Here is a 17,104-nt window from a genome sequence, read left to right as displayed (position 1 = left end):
CGCGTCTCGTAAATAAAGACGCTTTTAGTTCCACGTCATGTAGATCGCTGTCGCGAACAAGTATTTTTTTCTCGGGCGTTTATTTATCCAGATTAATCTCGTAACATCTTTCAATTCGACTTTTCGAGAAAAATAGCGCCTAAAAAGCCGTCAAAAAGGTTTTGTTTTTGGAGTGAATTCTTCCTTTCTTTTTAGTTATCTTTTTTTCGACGCTAATGGAGGGAAATTAGCGCGGCTCGAGTCGCGATGCGATCTGCCGTTGAAATTTCACGTGTAAAACGCCCTGGGACCTCTCCTTCCCTCTCTCCCTGGGAACGACTCGGCAGAGAGCGGTGGGTACTGTACACGGTCACTTCGGCCCACGAAAGCTCGCTTGGGAACGCTTCAATTAGTCCGCACGGATTTTCCTCCACAATCCGTCGGCGACCACGTTCATCCACACGCGAGGTCTTGGGCATTTTATTCACGGGGAATTATTTTACTTTTTTTTACCCTACCAGCCTTTTTCTTTTATCTCTGCTCCATATCTCAGGCATCGTAACGATCGAACATTTCGTGAATCTTGATGAATTGCTCTAATGGTATCCTGGGGAGACAGCAAGATAGTAATTTCGGGACATTTTATATTTAATTTTTCCTTTCCAAGTCGATTCGAGCGGAGCAGAGTTCGGAAATTCTTTTTTATTCATATTTCGGAGGACAATTGCATTGTCTTTGGTTTTGATTTTCATCTAATATTTTTTAGATTTTATCACCACTAATTGTAAAACACGATGCGATGAAAATCTGCCATAAATGTGAAAAGTAGAAACCTCACGTTACTTTTTTTAGTTTAGAAAAATGCAGGTTTTTTTCTTCCGGATACCAAAAATGACATACTTCTTGGAATTTTGGGCCATTTTTAGCAGTGTTCTTAAAAATCTCAGTATGCTGGCTTTACCCCACCAAGTTGTTACTGGTTAGGTAATAGTGTTACAGTTCCTCTTTCTGAAAACCGCGATCCGTTGTTACGTGAATAACTTCCCGAGCCCCTATCTGTGGAGCTTAAAAACGGCTCATCCAATAGAACGTAATTCGTAGGTTTGTGATGTTCCTATTTTTCAACGGATTCGTATGTAAATTCGTTTGTTTACGGGAATTTGTGAGCTATTGGGAAGGTAGATAATTTCTGGAAGTATCATTAGTCATTGTGCATTCTCCGCATTTGCGCTGTAGTGTTGCTACACTACTATATGCAATCAAAAAACCTTGTTAATTTCACATAAGAAGATAATTTTAATGTCGAACAGTTTCGTCGCTCTTCGACATCGTCAGATCCTGGTTTGGGTTTCGGTGGGATCCCTGGTTTATAGCCCAAGCGACACCAACTCTGTGGGCTAATGAGTGGGAGAACACTCAGCGTTTAAACTCTCGTCCAACCCCTTTTCTCCCGCCCACTGCATCAGTCAATCCCCTCCAGTCCAGCTTTCCTCCCTCGTTCCCTGGAAAATAAAAAAAAGCATCCGAATCCATTAATGGATTACCGATGGGAACTGCGGGCCCAACCGCGGTGCCGCGCGTGAGAAACAAAACAGCATCGGGTAATGTAGTGTGCCTCAGGGGCAATATCGAGGAGTATCCGCGTATTGCTCGAAGGAAGGGGAAGTAACTCCTTAGAGGGACCAAATGTTCTGCTGAGCCCTATCCGTGTTCCATTGTGTATTGGAGTCGTACAAGATAGAGGCAACTCTGGAAAAAAGAGGTCGGGATGTTCGCAAATTCATTGGGGAAGGTGATATCAATTGTTACCAATCTTTCCATTCCCTCATTCATTCTGAGTCGGGATCAGTCCCTTGCGATCTGATTTTCTAAGGTAGATATTTTGAGGCGTAATTCTTCGGATGCGAGCCTTTTAATAGCAACCTAAGTGATAACAGGGATAATATTTTAAGCTCTGCACCCATGGTACTTCTGAAATTGGTCGTTTAGGGCGTTATATTCTTTCAGATACGCGCAACGTGCGAAGATTTAACGTTGTCCATTTAAGTATGCTCAACATTGTGTTCTGTCTCCTGATCCCTTATTTAGTAGTTGTTGCACATATTATTACTGACTAATATATGCTTCAAAATTTTTTCAATAGTTCAGTGTTCCATGCCCGTAATTCAGTATTTATTTGAATTCCCGAAGTTTAACAGCTTTTTTTCGTAAATAGTCATCATTTTCCAGGAAAAGGGTCTTTCAAATATATTTCACGATTATATTTTTTACTTCGCTAATTTGAATTTTCATATCGGTTCCCTTATTTTTTGTGCCTCCTTTCTCCTTGAGCTCATGTTGCTTTCGACATTTGTCTTTTTTGTTTTTTATCAAATGTTGTAGAAATTAAATCTGTTTTACAAATATTTTGCTTCTATAAGCCATTGATGATATTAGTTGATGAAAATAACATCGATGATACTATTTGCCGGCCTCGGTGGCGGTGGGATAAAGTCCTCGACTGCCAAACCGAAGGTCGCGGGTTCGAGTTTCGCCTCGATAAATTACTCTTATCTATCTCTTATTACTCTTAGGGCATGGGCGTGTATGAATATCCTTAATTGTTAATTGTTAATTCCGCATTGTAAAGGCCGTAAATGTGCTGTTTAAGGGGTAATGGAAATAAATAATCAACCAACCAAGATTATGATATACTCAGTAGTAAAACATATCAGAGAAATTTGTTAATGCGTAATTAAACTGACATTCTAGCATTTTCCTGCAGGGATTCAATCGTTTATCTCACCGGTGTCTGTCTTCCCTTTAATGTTTCCTCTCCCACTTCTCTCATCTTCCTCACTCTGCTTTCCGTCCCCGCCCAAGCTATTAAAACGTGAATTTCCCGCACACGCTTTCGATGGTGCGTGCATAAAGGTTATGTGTCCGCCTCCGTAAAACGATTCAACCGTGAATCCCATTGGTCATCCAAGCCACCATTTCGAGTCGAAGTGCGGCGCTTTTCTCCCGCCGCTGTCGTTGGCCGGAAGCCCTTCATTTAAATTACTGCGAGGAAACGACATGACGCGTCAAAGATGGCACTTATGCCTCGTTCCTATTTCGAGGAAAGTCCCTGAGCTCATGCGGACGACCGTAATTATTCGTTCATATACTCTCTTTCTTCAAATGTTTCCCAACAATACCCTGCATGGTAGGGTAGCCTCCTTACTTAAGTACAAAGGTTTCACGGGATTATTTCATCAATCATATTTTTCCCCTCATATTTTAACCTCCTTTTTCTATTCTGTGACAATGTTGGCAGTTGCATTCAACTTGATGATTCCTCAGAGCATCTTTAGAATCATCATAAATTAATATGGTATAAAATAAATATTTTTTTACATCACTTGAAATTACCCAGTTTTGACTAACTAGCTATTAAAAATTCCAGCAAAGAGAAGTATAAGAATATTTTTTCACGTTAGACTTAGAATTTTAAATTCGTTTTAGTAAAATTAGCGTTGAGGAGGAGGAGTTAATTTTGAAAGGCTATTTGGCGCTCCTGTTTTAGTTCAATTACTTTGATCACTATCTCGCTAGTTCGTTTCGGGAAATGCTGCGTTGTTTACATTTCCCGAAAGGAACTAAACAGGATAGAAGAAGCTGCGAAAATCTTCAGACAAAAAAATACTTTGACAACTGTATACCAGCCATAATCTTTCGTGAATGTAATGTGGTATAATAACGTATGGCGATGCAGTATAAAACATTTTGGGTTGGTGCGTAAAATTTCAATATAACTGTCTCATTCAATTGTATGATATTGCGAATCAAGCCTGAAGGTATATTAATTCATTAACTGCATTAATTATGCATGCATACATTTATAAGATAGGTTATAAAGAATGTAAATGAGAAGGAATATGCTATGAAAACGGTAGTGGATAGAAGAGAGGATCTACGTCAAACCAATCTTAGGATTGTTCAATGATGATGATACATAGGTATTAATTGTGAGGTTTCTGAATTCTCACTCTTTTTTCGCCTGTTCTGGGATATAACCAAACCTGAATATTCTTCACCTGTGATGGAATGCGATTTCTGTGTGCGATTTAGGGCTTTATTTTTCGTATGCCCATTATATTTATTACAAATGTTTTTTTTATTCATCCCACCACACCCCCTTCTACGTATCGTTTTTCCTTCCGTGTCAACTCACTTCCCCCTTCTTTCCGTCACACTGCACCGCCTCACCCCGCTTGGCCTCCCTCAGACGCTAATTGGACAGCTTCTGCTCGGAGGAGAGAAATGACTAATTTGAGGAGAGGAGATAACGAGACGGAGGGTAGACGGGAATAGAGCGAAGAGATCAAGGCGGAGTGGAAAGGAAACGTCTCTCGCATCCCAGTGCCTCACATTCATTATTATTTTTGTGGACTTAGATTCCGGTGGAATGATATATGTTCCGGACTTATCTACCTGTGAGCATCAATGCGGTGAAGATATGGAGCAGAACTGCCGTTTGTGAAGCGTTCAGCTCACGTGGTCGGGCGTGGGAAGGCTGAAGATTTTATCGACCCCTTTTCGATGGATTAAGTAGATAGCAAAGATACGATTCATTTTTAGGATTTGAAGCCAGTAAATGAATGGCCACCCTTAGGTAAATGCTCAAGAATTGTTTTCCCATGCCGAGAGAATCGTTGATATCAGAATGAATATCCAGTTAAGGGGGTTTTTAAAAAGGAATATTAATAAATTACGTGGGTAAATACCCTAAATATGGCAGTTTAAAACACGTTAGGTTGTGTCGCTGCGTCAATGCTTGGGTGGCCGCAACGTTTCCCGACCTATGCTGGTCGCTCAATCAAGGGAATCTTAACGATTTTTTTGACATGGCGACCAGCATCGGTAGGGAAACTTTGGGTTCTTTCGAACATCAACGCGGCTACATAGCCCAAAGCGTTTTTAACAATCATGAAAAGCACCCAGGAAAGTTTCGACGAAGAATTACCCTAAATATGATTTTAAATTGTAATTGTGAGAGCTCTAGATGTAAGCACTATTTTTTAGGGCTCAGATAAGATAACGTTCTAAAAACGTATTTAAATAGCCTTATTTCGTTTTCAAAAGTAGTTTTTGCGCTATTTCTAAAGTAAACATGAGATATTCACGAATGATACGCACTTCTTTCCGAATGCACTCTTACCCATACACCTACCCGCATTGCTATGTCTCTTTCCGCAACATTTTAGAGGTTACCCCTTGCGGGTTATGATTATTTTTCCAATCGTAAAAAAACCCGGGTATTTTACATCACTAATAAGCATCAGAGAGCCTAATATACACCCGTTGTGCTCTTTATGTTTTCGCTCGATTCCCAGCAGCAACCTCCGGCACCCGTGCTCTCGCATTTAATGTCTGGAGCGGAAATACCTCAATGGCTATATTTTATCTCATCCGCTGAGAATACGTGGACGGTGCGCTCAAATTCCAGTCGTTCGTCGGCGCCCACGCAAATATTAAGCGAATAAACAGCGCTTGATTTACGAATGTGCCGAATCGGCATTTCAGTCTGGGAAACCCTGGTTATGCGCCTGCGTCCTGTCATGGCGGCGCAAATGTAATGCTCATTTAAAATCAATCCAGTCCGATCGGTTATGAGGGACGTGGAATGTTGAATGTCCGCCAGTACCGTTGGGGGAAGGTCCATAATCTCATCCCTCTCTGTAGTCCAAGCACATAGCCGACACTAAGGCCCAGGTAGTTCCATGAATTATCGTAATTAAGCACTCGTTTCAAACTCTAATTATAAGATTCTCTTTTTTATGTCTCTGACTGGGAAATTTGTCATAATACTGGAGGAACATTATGAACGTTCGTAGATGGGAAGAAGTTATAAATCCTCAGTGTATTGAATGATCGGTGTAATTACACATCAGTGTCGTTAGTGATAACTTGCCATCCTCGATTGAGACTTGATAGACTTTCTGAGATGTGATAGATTAGTAGTTGATTAAGAATGTAATTGCTGTAAAACGAAGATGGTAGGCTGGGAAGAAGTTGCGTTTTGAGTTTTGGAATGGGATTCGTAGATTTGGGAGAGGGAATTTCAGTTGAGGAATTCCATTCAGACGGAAGGATTTACTTTATTTAATTTTATGCAGCGTTTTCAAATGATTTAAATCTGAAAGGCTGTTTAGCATCTTATATTTTGGAAATCCTCTGGAGGAATCTTAATGGACTGTCATGTAATTTGAAAATTTCCTAATAATTGTTTTTTTTTAACAATTTCATTTTTATGGCATCGCGACGAGGGGTTCAATGCACGAAGGAATACCTGAAAAATTAATATATCTAATAGTAATTCTTTTCCTACGTTAAAATATGAAGTGTTGAGGAAGAATTAATAGCAATAGCAAAGCAGGACACGTTTGATCCCCTTCTTTGTGGACGGACTTGTGTAATTTATATCGGCTCGCGTGAGGAATCCAAAGATTAGATTTTTCTCATATGAGGACTGTAACGACCCTCCCGTCTCCGACCGTCCTCAGCTCTAATCCCTTTCCCTCCCTCCCTTCCACTTGGCCTCCGCACGTCTCTTAATCGTCCACCCCGTGTCTCCTCCTGCCACGTCGCGTCGTGCTCATTTGATCCTCGATCGACTCGCAATGACCGTGGGATTTGGGCACCGCCGTCGTTCCGGCGCGCAGCAGTTAAACGTGCGAGGAAATCCTCCTCCCTCCCTCAAAGCCCACACTCTCGCTCTCCGCATTGTGGCATCTCCCTCCAGCAGGAGAGGCCCTCTTCGAGCCATTAGCGTTCCTTCAACGTCCCTCTGCGTCTAACGTTGCGTACCTAGATCGCACGCCTCCGCCTGAGCGACCTTTCGTATGAGAGCGACGCGTTGGATGTAGTAGATAGTGCTGCACAATGCTCGGGGATGGGCGGTTTGAGAAGCCAATCTAAGTTATTGTCGAAATAAACAAGAGAAATTATTAGATTCATCGCGTATGAACAAGATTTTAAAGGCAAAGTCCGAAAAAAATGGTTGGTTTGAGGCGTGACTTCATGAATTTATTTGATATTGACTCGAAAAAACTTCGCAGATTTCTCATCTAGATACCTTTAATCTCAACCAGTTTCGTCTTTGTGCGGCATCGTCCTGTCATCGTCATCACCAATATTAAGTGATTGGTTTCATGTGTCTGATTAGCTGGCAATGGCGATAGCGTTTGTTTTCATGTTGTTTATTTAGATTGGAAATTTTATTTTTTTTTCAATTTAATTTTCATAAAGAAGTGCAGGAATGATGATTGCAATTAAGTCCATTTTTATTTGTTCATTTTGCTATATTAATTGATAAATCCATTATCAGGTAACAGTATATTCAAGTAAACGAAGCCAGTACTTAAGAGTAAAGGTTTTTAGCTTACTTACCCTGGCCGAGGTGATAGTTTTCCTGAGTTCCTCTGGCCCTTTCCTCCTCCATGTTGGCAGCTATTAGAATAAAATTTTGAAGTTGATGAATGAAGAAGGGGGTGATTGTCCTCCCCCGTGTTGCCACCAGGCCCTCAGTAGTGGACCACCCAACTGCTCGACAGCGTCGTTGGACAGCCGAGATTCAGTCTGTCACGGACGCGATCGTCTCTTTTTTTGTCTCCTATTTACCATTCTTTTCACTGTCGCAAGTAATCTCGCTCCCAGAATGCAATGAAACACGAAGGTTAAGGTAAATGGACCCCTCGGAAATAATATATGGTTTGTTTTGTATTTCTTTTCAATTTACCGAGTAATTCCGCTATTTATCTTTGAAGGGAAAATGGGCCGGCTGGTCGGTGAGTTTCAGACGGCGAAATGATGTTATGATACACGAGAAGGAATTAGGAGGCATGGATATGCGAGTAAAATTTCTCCGAGAAAATTTCTTTTACATCGTTGCTTTTATTTCAAATGGTTTATAGAGATCGTAGAAATTATCAGATAAAATAAATTATGTTGATAGATCCATGCTCTAAGACCGCAGTAGTTGACCTATATAATATTCATTCTATATTTTCTTTCACAAATTATAAACCGTTCTTATACAAGTTTTCCATTCATTAACCTTTATACTTACCTTGCGATACGTAGGTAATCGATTCTAAATTAGAAACTTTTTAGCAAATTTTATGACGGCATAAGTTTAAATCCGATGCAATGGTATACTTAAGTTATGGTGCTCTGACATCCGTCTGTGTACAGCTTTGCTGATCGGTAAGAATGACGAGGAATTAGACATTTTCAAAGTCAAAGAAGATGGGAATAACGTATGTAAATTGGATTTTGCATTAAGGCCTAGGTGAGGGTGTCAATTAAATTATTAATTTGCAAGAAATAAATATCATAGAAAGGTCTATGGGCACGCAAAACCAGAGCCATGCCTCAAAAGTCTGGTCTTTCGAGCCCTTAAACTTTCCTATTTGTATTTAATTTCTTGCGAAATAATAATGAAATGTAAGTACTAGGGTAAAAATATTAAGCTTGATGAAATATGGATCAGTTTCCACCAATAAGCATGAATTTCATCGTTGCGTAAAACTGTTTGGCGTTTCCATATCACTAGAATAACTATAACAATGGGCAAGACCATCCATTATTCCACTTCATGCGCCTAATATTGGAGCATTATTTAAAGTTGTGCCAAAAAAATAAATCCCGCATCTTATCATGAATTTTGAGCAAGTTTTTTAAGTCTGACCTACATTTTACCTTAATTTAAGGGCAAATGCAGCAAAGGGAGAAGTGTATAGTTCTGGCATAGTTTGTAAGTTTTACTAACTTCATTGCTAATAGCCTGTGGAATAAATAAAATGAAATTTTTATCTGCTCATACTTGTCAACAGACAGGAAATTCATATTATGGGGTAACAGAAAGTTATCGGAGGCTAGAGCAATTGCAATCCTTATGTTTCAAGATCAATGGGCAGATATTTGTCCGCATTCACCTCAGTGTTTACTAGATTGATGTACTCTATGTCTGCGATCAACTATTTTATCATCAACTGCGATCAATTATTTAAGTCATTTCTCACTATATTACATTACCCCTTAATGTTCTGATCAATATCGAATCCTCTATCCATCCTATGAAGGATATCAGTGTATTATTCCTAACTCAGCTTTACAAAAGATATGGAGTTCGCAGAAAGCTTTTAGAGGGTCCGTAAAATTTTGACGTGGCCCTGTAACAGGTGCCCCAACAACAACAAGAAAAGTATCTGTAATAAGCGCGAGACGAGGAAAACCACGGAGGTTACTTAGCGAGAGAATTATATCCGAGACTCAAGTCACTGTGTGTTCAGTGTGACGGTAGGAGTTACGGCGAGCATTATATCTCCGCGTCCCAGTCACATTTAGGGCCTTTTTTTAATGTTCCCCGGGTGTGATGGGCTAAAAGGAGAACATTAAAAGGGCAGGGTGGCTAGGAGGGACCCACAGACTTTGATACAGAAGCGCCAGGGTAGGCTGAAGAAACTCATTCGGCTGGGGGAGGGGGAGAAACCGTCAGGGTACGCACGTGTGTTATTTTGGTTATTTTCGGGTTGGAACACGTTTCGCCCATTATGCCGAAAATTGGCACAGATTTCGTGGACGTGAGCTTGCGTGAGCGCGTTTTTTTCTCTTTTAAGACCATGGAAATAAACCTATTAATAAGCGATCACCGCTCTCATCCATATTTCTTTTCCCCTTATGTTTTTTCAGCCTATCTGCGTTGAGAGGTGGATGACAAAAAGAAGCTTCCCCGAACATCAACGCTAAGCGAGGGAAAATATAACGCGACCGTAGAATCAGGCGAGCTATATCCCGTTTCCTAGTCGAGAAATGAAGGATCTTGGTAATCTTTTCGGGCGATGACTCACGAGATGTCACTCACGTTTGTGGCGGTTTGCCGAGTCGTTACGTGATTCTTTTTTGTTTCCTTCGTTTTAGCGTTCATCAATATCCAGTTTAAATAAATCGTGTGTTTTATATGCCTGTAGTCTTCCTTAATTTTGCGCCAAGTATTCGTGACATCTTCTTTTTGATTAAAATATGTTCCGATTCTGTTTACTTTAAATAAAGTGAGCAAGGGGGTTGTTGAAATAGTGGTTATGGAATTAGCGGCATGTTGTGGTATTCCATTTGATATTTTCAAAATAAGTTTTATATTGAATATCGTGACAGAGGTTTTGTAGGTATTTTATGCAGTATTCTCTTTAAGGATAAAGGAGCAAGCTGAAATTAGTATTGCAACAAGATGATGGCTAGAGCTCAAATTATGTAGAAAAATTAAGTTAGATAAGGTCATCTAGGTTAAATAAGGTTAGGTTAGATAAGGTCACTCAATCTATCATTAGGTAATCGAAAATTTGTCATCTTAAGCATTTTTAACCTTTATCTATCTATACATAAACATTTATGGAAGCTAACTTTTTCGGCAAATTTCTTTGGTTTACGTTAATCACGAATGTTTTGAGCTCCTATTGTGTTGTAATAACTGGAATATGTCATTCTGTAAAGCTGGAAAATACCTTCATCTTATCAAATTCTCTGCGAATTGCTTAATAGATTCCAGAGTCGTAGTTAAGAAAAGCCTTTTTACAACATCTATTACCTTTAAGGCTTCAAAAAATCCCCATCTCACGATTTATTACATGTTGGAAGTAAGTAATGTTAAGATAATTAGGCACCTTTGAAAAGTGACATTCCCTTTTAATGGGTGATGATGTTCGTTGATGTGGTGGAAGGCTATACGAAGTTTAGCGAATTGGCTTCGTAAAATTGAGAAAAGGCACGCTTCTTGTCTCTTTCACTGGCATAGAATCAACTGTCACCGTTCCTCTGGAAACTTAAAGGAGAAACTCAAACTCCATCGCAAACACGTAGGCAGTTTGAGATACGCGAGTTAGATGAAACGATTAAATAGATGGGAACCCCACTGCCATTAATCGTGAGCACACCCTCAAGACAAGCAGTTAGAATAGACTATTTACATCGCCTCTGTTCGAAACTCGATTCCTTCATGGCTTAATGTGTTCATGTTTAATTGCGTGATTACTCGTGAGCTGACAGTGATGAATTTCCTAGTGCGCGTTGTTCGCGAGAACTTCTGTTTAGAAATATTGAGGCGCAGAATGTTCTGACAAGACTGCTTTGCCCCCACTCATCCGGGATATGCTTTGGGTACGCCTGCTGTGCATAGTTTCCTTATGATCCTTATTGAAATTCTGTAGCAGACTAATAGTTGTTTCTTTGCGCCTCCATTAAGCTCAGTAATTGTTTGATCAGATAAACTTAGAGGATACATATGACGCGGAGACAAATACCTTATGAACTAGAAATAAGAGCCACTCATCGAATATAACTCCATATTTGGTGTTGTTATCAGGGAAAACTGAAATACGTGATTTTTTTTAACATTTGTTCCGAATTTTGGTGTGATGGATTTATAATAGGTGCACCAAGCACAGTACAGCTCACAAGTTAGTGAAAGATAGGTTAATTATATTAATATTGAGGTATGTTGCGTTTGACATACTGTGACCCCAGATTTTTTCCTTCATTATTGGTTGATAATTTAAAAAATCTCGTTTTTTTTATTATCCTATTGAGAAAATATTACATTGAATAAGCCGATGGAGCAGATTTGATGTGAAACTGCGAGGACTAACTTCGATGTGAGACCTCCCGACAACTCAATTGAATTTATGTTATTAAAATGTACAAAAAAATCAAAAGAAATGATTATGAGGTAGTGCGATGTGTTTTGCGTCCGATTTTGAAATTTTGCTATTAGATCTCTATTAACCCAAAGCTCTTTTATTTGATCAATGTTGAAGTAACTGGAGAACCCATGGTGGTCATTTTTTCATTCAGTACATTTTCTTTCGCTCTTGGGTGCTCGTGAGAAGAAGCATTGTTTTGTTATTGCCGTTGTAAATTTAAACATGCGAACATCAAAAATAATTTGAGCACATACATGAGATAGCGATTGCGGTCAACCACCCTATCATTGGACCCCTTCCTACAGTTGTAAGGGAAAAGGAGACGGTTACATGGCCATCAGAGCCAGCAATTTGTGGCGGAATGGAAAAAGAAAAATCAGAAAAGGCGACCGTTGTCGTTTTTTGTTGCGCTCACTAATTACCGGGAGCAGCAGTTGAAAACGCATTTCGCTCACCCCTCGCAAAATCTTGATTAACGACATCTAAAATCGTTCTCCCCACGCCTCCACACACATGCCCCTTCGTTCGCGCACAAGTTCCAAATCCATAACAGTGCCCATTAGCCAAAATCCCTTATTGGCGAGAGGGTGCGAGACTGGCTATAGGGAAGGGTAAGGGTGTGGGAAGGGCCGAGGTCTTAGTCTGTCCGTCCGTCCACCCCTGTTGGGGCTTCGCTTAGGGGTCAGGGTGACGTTTTATCCCACTCTTGCGGTGGGGTTCAGGAGGGAGGGCACCCCGTCGGGGAGACACGGGTGTGGCCTTGCTGTCCGGCCAGTGGCCCATCAAATTAAAGGCGAATCTTCCACCTCAGGAGGGCTCTACCCCAGTGGCAACGGGGAGTATTTGTGGGTCGAATGATGAAGAGCGCCAATTTCCCCGATCTGGGAGAAGAGCTCTGGGAAACAAAATAAAATATCTTTGGAGGTTGTTGTACCGTGACTACGTGGTTCAAAGGAATTCTTAGTTTGAAATGTTTGCATTTTATCTTAATAAACATTTTTTAGATGAGTTCCTTAAATTTAAATAGCAAAATAAAATTAAGGTGAAGGTTATTTGACAAGGATATTGGAACATACGTTTTTTCTTGCTGTTCAATTTGACTTGATGTAACTTATTTTGACTTCAGTTTCTTACGTTATTAACCCCCAAAGGGATTTGTTAAAATGGATTTTAATATTTTAATTTAGTTTTTTAATAAATACACATATATAGTGTTATGCGTTTACATATAATAGCTCGCCTAATATTCATGAATTGGCGAAATCGATATATTCCATAGTTAAAATTTACGGAAAATCAGAATAGATGTAATGATTTAAAAGTACTAGAAGCTGGCGGACTTTTAATCGTTTCCTCCAAATTATCTCGTTAGAAGCCAAATTTCTGGAATCATGGTCAAAAAAATATTACAAGAATGGCCTTAATTGGAAATAATCATGGTAAAGTAGTGCCTAGACTTCGTTCTACAGTGGAACCTTAAATGCATTCAAAATCATTTCCCTTTTCCCTTCAACTTTCATAATGGCAGTTAGTTTTGATAAGCTCGAGAGTTATGTCTAGCGAGATAGATCTCTCCAAGAGTAGGTTATTTAGCACAAAATATGAGTAAACTCATGAGCTCTTTCCAACGTCTTAAAGATTCTGGGGTTGATATTAAAAGCGTTCTATATTTTCCACGGCTCATCGTGATCATGTTATCATGTTCTTCATGACGAAATAGGACCAGCTTTACGTATTCACAAAATTTTGGATACGCGAAACGTTCGTATCTGTACCTCGTATCTACATCTACATATTACCATGAAAGCCACCTACAGAGGCCTTTGGCTGGGGGTGAACCATCTCCACGGTTTATGTTTTATTTCAGATATATTGCAATGAGAGCTATGAAAGACTTGAGGCCAATTTTGGGTGTCATGAAAACGAAAATTCGAAAGCTCCACTGAATAATTCCTTTCCAGAAACATATAGAGAACTTATCATAGATACCTGTCTCTTTAATTTCTCAAATTCAATCGGATGATGCAAAATAATCACTCCGCGGTCAATATGTACCGATATCCTCCCCTTTCTCTAAGGGGGATTGTTTGTACGGGTGGAGAGCGAGTTTGCACGCGTTCAGCGCCCAACCCACCCCTACATACGCACCCACTGCCTGCTTAAACCGCCTAACGTGGTGCGCACTAGCGTGTGAGTGGAGAATTATAGTTAGTGCAGTGCTGGAATAGTTGGCCGACGACCCCTCCTCCTTCTGGGGCATCCGCGAATGCGAGTCCCCTTCCCCTCTACGGGGGCAGACGGGAAGAGAGGTGACGCGGTGGGAGCAAATGCCGCGTGGCTAATCCCACAATGCAACGCGGGACCGGAAGTGAAGGTCCCTTCCAGACTCCCTGGTGCGTTGGTGGGATGATAGGATTGTGGAAAGAGCATCCTGGGAGACGGAGCGCGCAGGGTTGTTATATGTGGGTGTCCCCGATCAAATTCCTTCGACACTCCCCTTATCCATCGGAACACAGTTCACAGCTGCCCATCTGGAAGTCACTAATACCTCGTTTACTATACTGCCAATTACTGCCATAATAATTTCTAAACTTCGCAGGGCTTGCGTCTGGCTCTTATAAATGGTTAAGTTATCATTATACTTTTACGTCCTATTCTTATCCATATTTAGTCCTGCTGTAAATAGTCATGACACCATATGGTAGTGGTTTTATTATATGCTTGGGCTTTCAATTTAAACGTGGGGGTATTATTGAAAACGTCGTTTTTAAATGGGTGTCAATAGTAGTTGATTTAGGCTTGGGAGTTGTTGATTAGAAGTGGCTGAGAGTTTATTTCCTCTTTTTATTTTTTAAATAAATTTTTTATGCTTAAATTACTTTTACCAGAGGGTAAAATATCAGGGCTAGTGTGAGCGTTCTCCTCCGCGGAACTTTGAAATAACGTCAAACACTTTAATGAACTTTGATTTTTTCGTCCCATTTATGAAAATCGGCATAAATTTTAGACTAGGGTGATGCGAATGATTGAAACCCGTTACCAGTTACAGCAAGCTTGCTTTGAATTTTCGATTACTGTCCAGATGCTAGCTTGAGTATCGAAATATTTTTTTGTAGTAACTCTGGTGCATGTTGCGATAGTTTACGCCCTGCCAAACATCTATTTAGGTGGCTTTTAGAGTTAATGTAGATGTACCCCTCCAGTAAAATGAACCCAAATATATGTACATTTCATCGAAACTCGAGGAGAGTTATTGCATTGTCGAGCGTTGGAACGAGACGTGTGTTGAGGAAAGGTTTGCGTTTGGTTCTGTCAGGGATTTTGCCGGGATCTTTGCTTTCTCTCCACCGCCCAGTCAATATAGTTCTCACCACCACCTCCTTCCTCTCCTCCGACCGCGGCACCGCCGGATACTTGGGTGGGGGGGTCAGCTCAGCTTAATTCCCGCTTATTGCGTCGTAACGAAGATTTGTCTGGCTCCGCGGGGCGACCTGATTGGTGCTCTCTCGGCTGAGGGGCATTCAAAGCCTCCGTCATGTTGTCCACTATTTCGCGCTTACGGCGTGTGGATGTGCGTGCACCCTAATCCACCCCGAATGGGTTTGCAGCGAGATTTAAAATATCTCGTTTTTTTACCGCTCGAATCTCGACTTTCCCGCTGCACGTATAAATATATCTCTCCGGCCTTTCTCCCTCTAATCCGTTAAATACGCGGTTTTCGTGCGCGCATTCGAATGACGTTCATTGCCCTCGGGGGGGTTTGTTCCATTCCCATCCCAGCTTTGGTTTACCCTTCCTATTTTTTTATTCTAGAGTGTACTACGTTCACGTTATGTTATTTTACATCCGCTTCTGTTATGCTACGCTTTCAGCTCGATTTCTAGTGGATTCGAGTTAGATATTCAATGATTTTTCCCGCTCTCAGGATTTCGATAGAATAGGTGTATTTTTTAAATGTTCATTTCGGCCCTTTTTAATGCCAGTGGATGTTTTGAAAGTTATCGGATGCTCTCAAGTGATCAAACGTCAATGATGATGGTAGGTTGGACCGCAGAAATTCATAGATAAAACGTACTCCATCAAGTATCAACGGAATTGACTTTCCGCCATTTACTTTTGAAGGGAATATTTTCAAAGCCAATAAATGTATAGTGGTGTATGCTACGCTTTTAATCCAACTGACATTGCCAAGTGTACTCTGAAGTGCTTTATTTATAATGGGTTCTTATATTCATGAAATTTATATCCATGATTATCTCAATTAGTGATTTATATGCTGAATTTCCATGAAATGTATTCATATAGTTATTTCTATTCGCATGCCAATGAACGAATAAATGAGGTTTTATTTAGTAGGATGCATTATCTTTGTATCATTTGAATTAGTGATATGCATGTACTTCTTTGGTTACCTCCACTGATTATTGATTCCCTTTTCAGGTCGCTGTATGACAACAATATCCAGTCTCTGGCGAATGGAACGTTCAGCTCTCTCAAGAGTATTCAGACCTTGTAAGTACCATTGCATATTTTATACTTCGTATGCTAATAATCCTGTTCGCAACGTTACGGTTGTTGCGTCCTGTTTTATTTATGTAAATAGGACTGTGTACAGAAGAAATCAATGAAGCAATTCTGATCTCGAGCGTCGGCTATATGTTACGAAAAATACGCAGTTCGTACATGAGACATTGGTTTTTACTAAAGCGGTATTGCAAGCATTTTGCCGATTGGAACACCTTTTTATTAGTATATATTCTGCCATTCCATTCCGTAATGACTTTGGCCCGACTCCTAATAGTTTGATATTCCCTTGAAAACCTAAACTTCGATTAATCAATCAGTTAACTCAATCAATCAAGAGCTTGTCCTCTGACATATCCCCCTCATTCCTTGATGTCATGCGCACTCCACCATCCATCTTTCCTCGTAGTCACTTGTCTTCCGACCGCACCTTCCCGACTTTTTCCGTCACTTTTTCCCTCCTCGGGCTGTCACCGTCTCCGCTTTCTACTTCCACGATATTCCTATTCTCTCGCTGTTTCCTCCTCTCGTTCACTTCTTCATCCGACTCGTTTCAATCACCACTTATGTTATTCTGATTTCAAAGATACCTTCCCTAAATCTGTCTTAAGATCGCACATTTTTACCCATGCTGCAAACATGACCCATCACTTTGCCTGATATTTGGTAGTGTTGGAGAAGATCAAATAAAATGGGGTTCCCTCATTGAATCTGACTTGTTACATTGCTGTTCTTAAAACGCTAAACACTAATATTTCTTTATAAATTCGTAAAATTTAACATTTTTCCCTTTGATATCCCACATAGCCACGACTCCTTTGCAGAGACTGCTCTCTAGGTTTATATTTCCTTGTTGATAGTTTTGTATAAACATGTGTAAC

At 40.3% G+C, this 17,104-nt stretch overlaps 1 protein-coding gene across 4 annotated transcripts in view; it reads left to right on the top strand.

Annotated features, from left to right (window-relative positions):
* Positions 1–17,104, top strand: part of LOC124156038 (protein slit) — a 500,940-nt gene that overhangs the window by 329,078 nt on the left and 154,758 nt on the right. For all 4 annotated transcript variants that reach the window (XM_046530336.1, XM_046530334.1, XM_046530335.1 and 1 more), the window contains exon 12: positions 16,140–16,211. In XM_046530336.1, coding sequence (XP_046386292.1) covers positions 16,140–16,211 — 72 coding nt within the window. The remainder of the gene's footprint in view (positions 1–16,139; positions 16,212–17,104) is intronic.

This window comes from Ischnura elegans, chromosome 3 (assembly GCF_921293095.1).
Source record: "Ischnura elegans chromosome 3, ioIscEleg1.1, whole genome shotgun sequence".
Taxonomy (NCBI): Eukaryota; Metazoa; Arthropoda; class Insecta; order Odonata; family Coenagrionidae; genus Ischnura; species Ischnura elegans.
The sequence above is the reverse complement of the archived record's forward strand: the minus strand, read 5'-3'. Positions and strand labels throughout refer to the sequence as shown.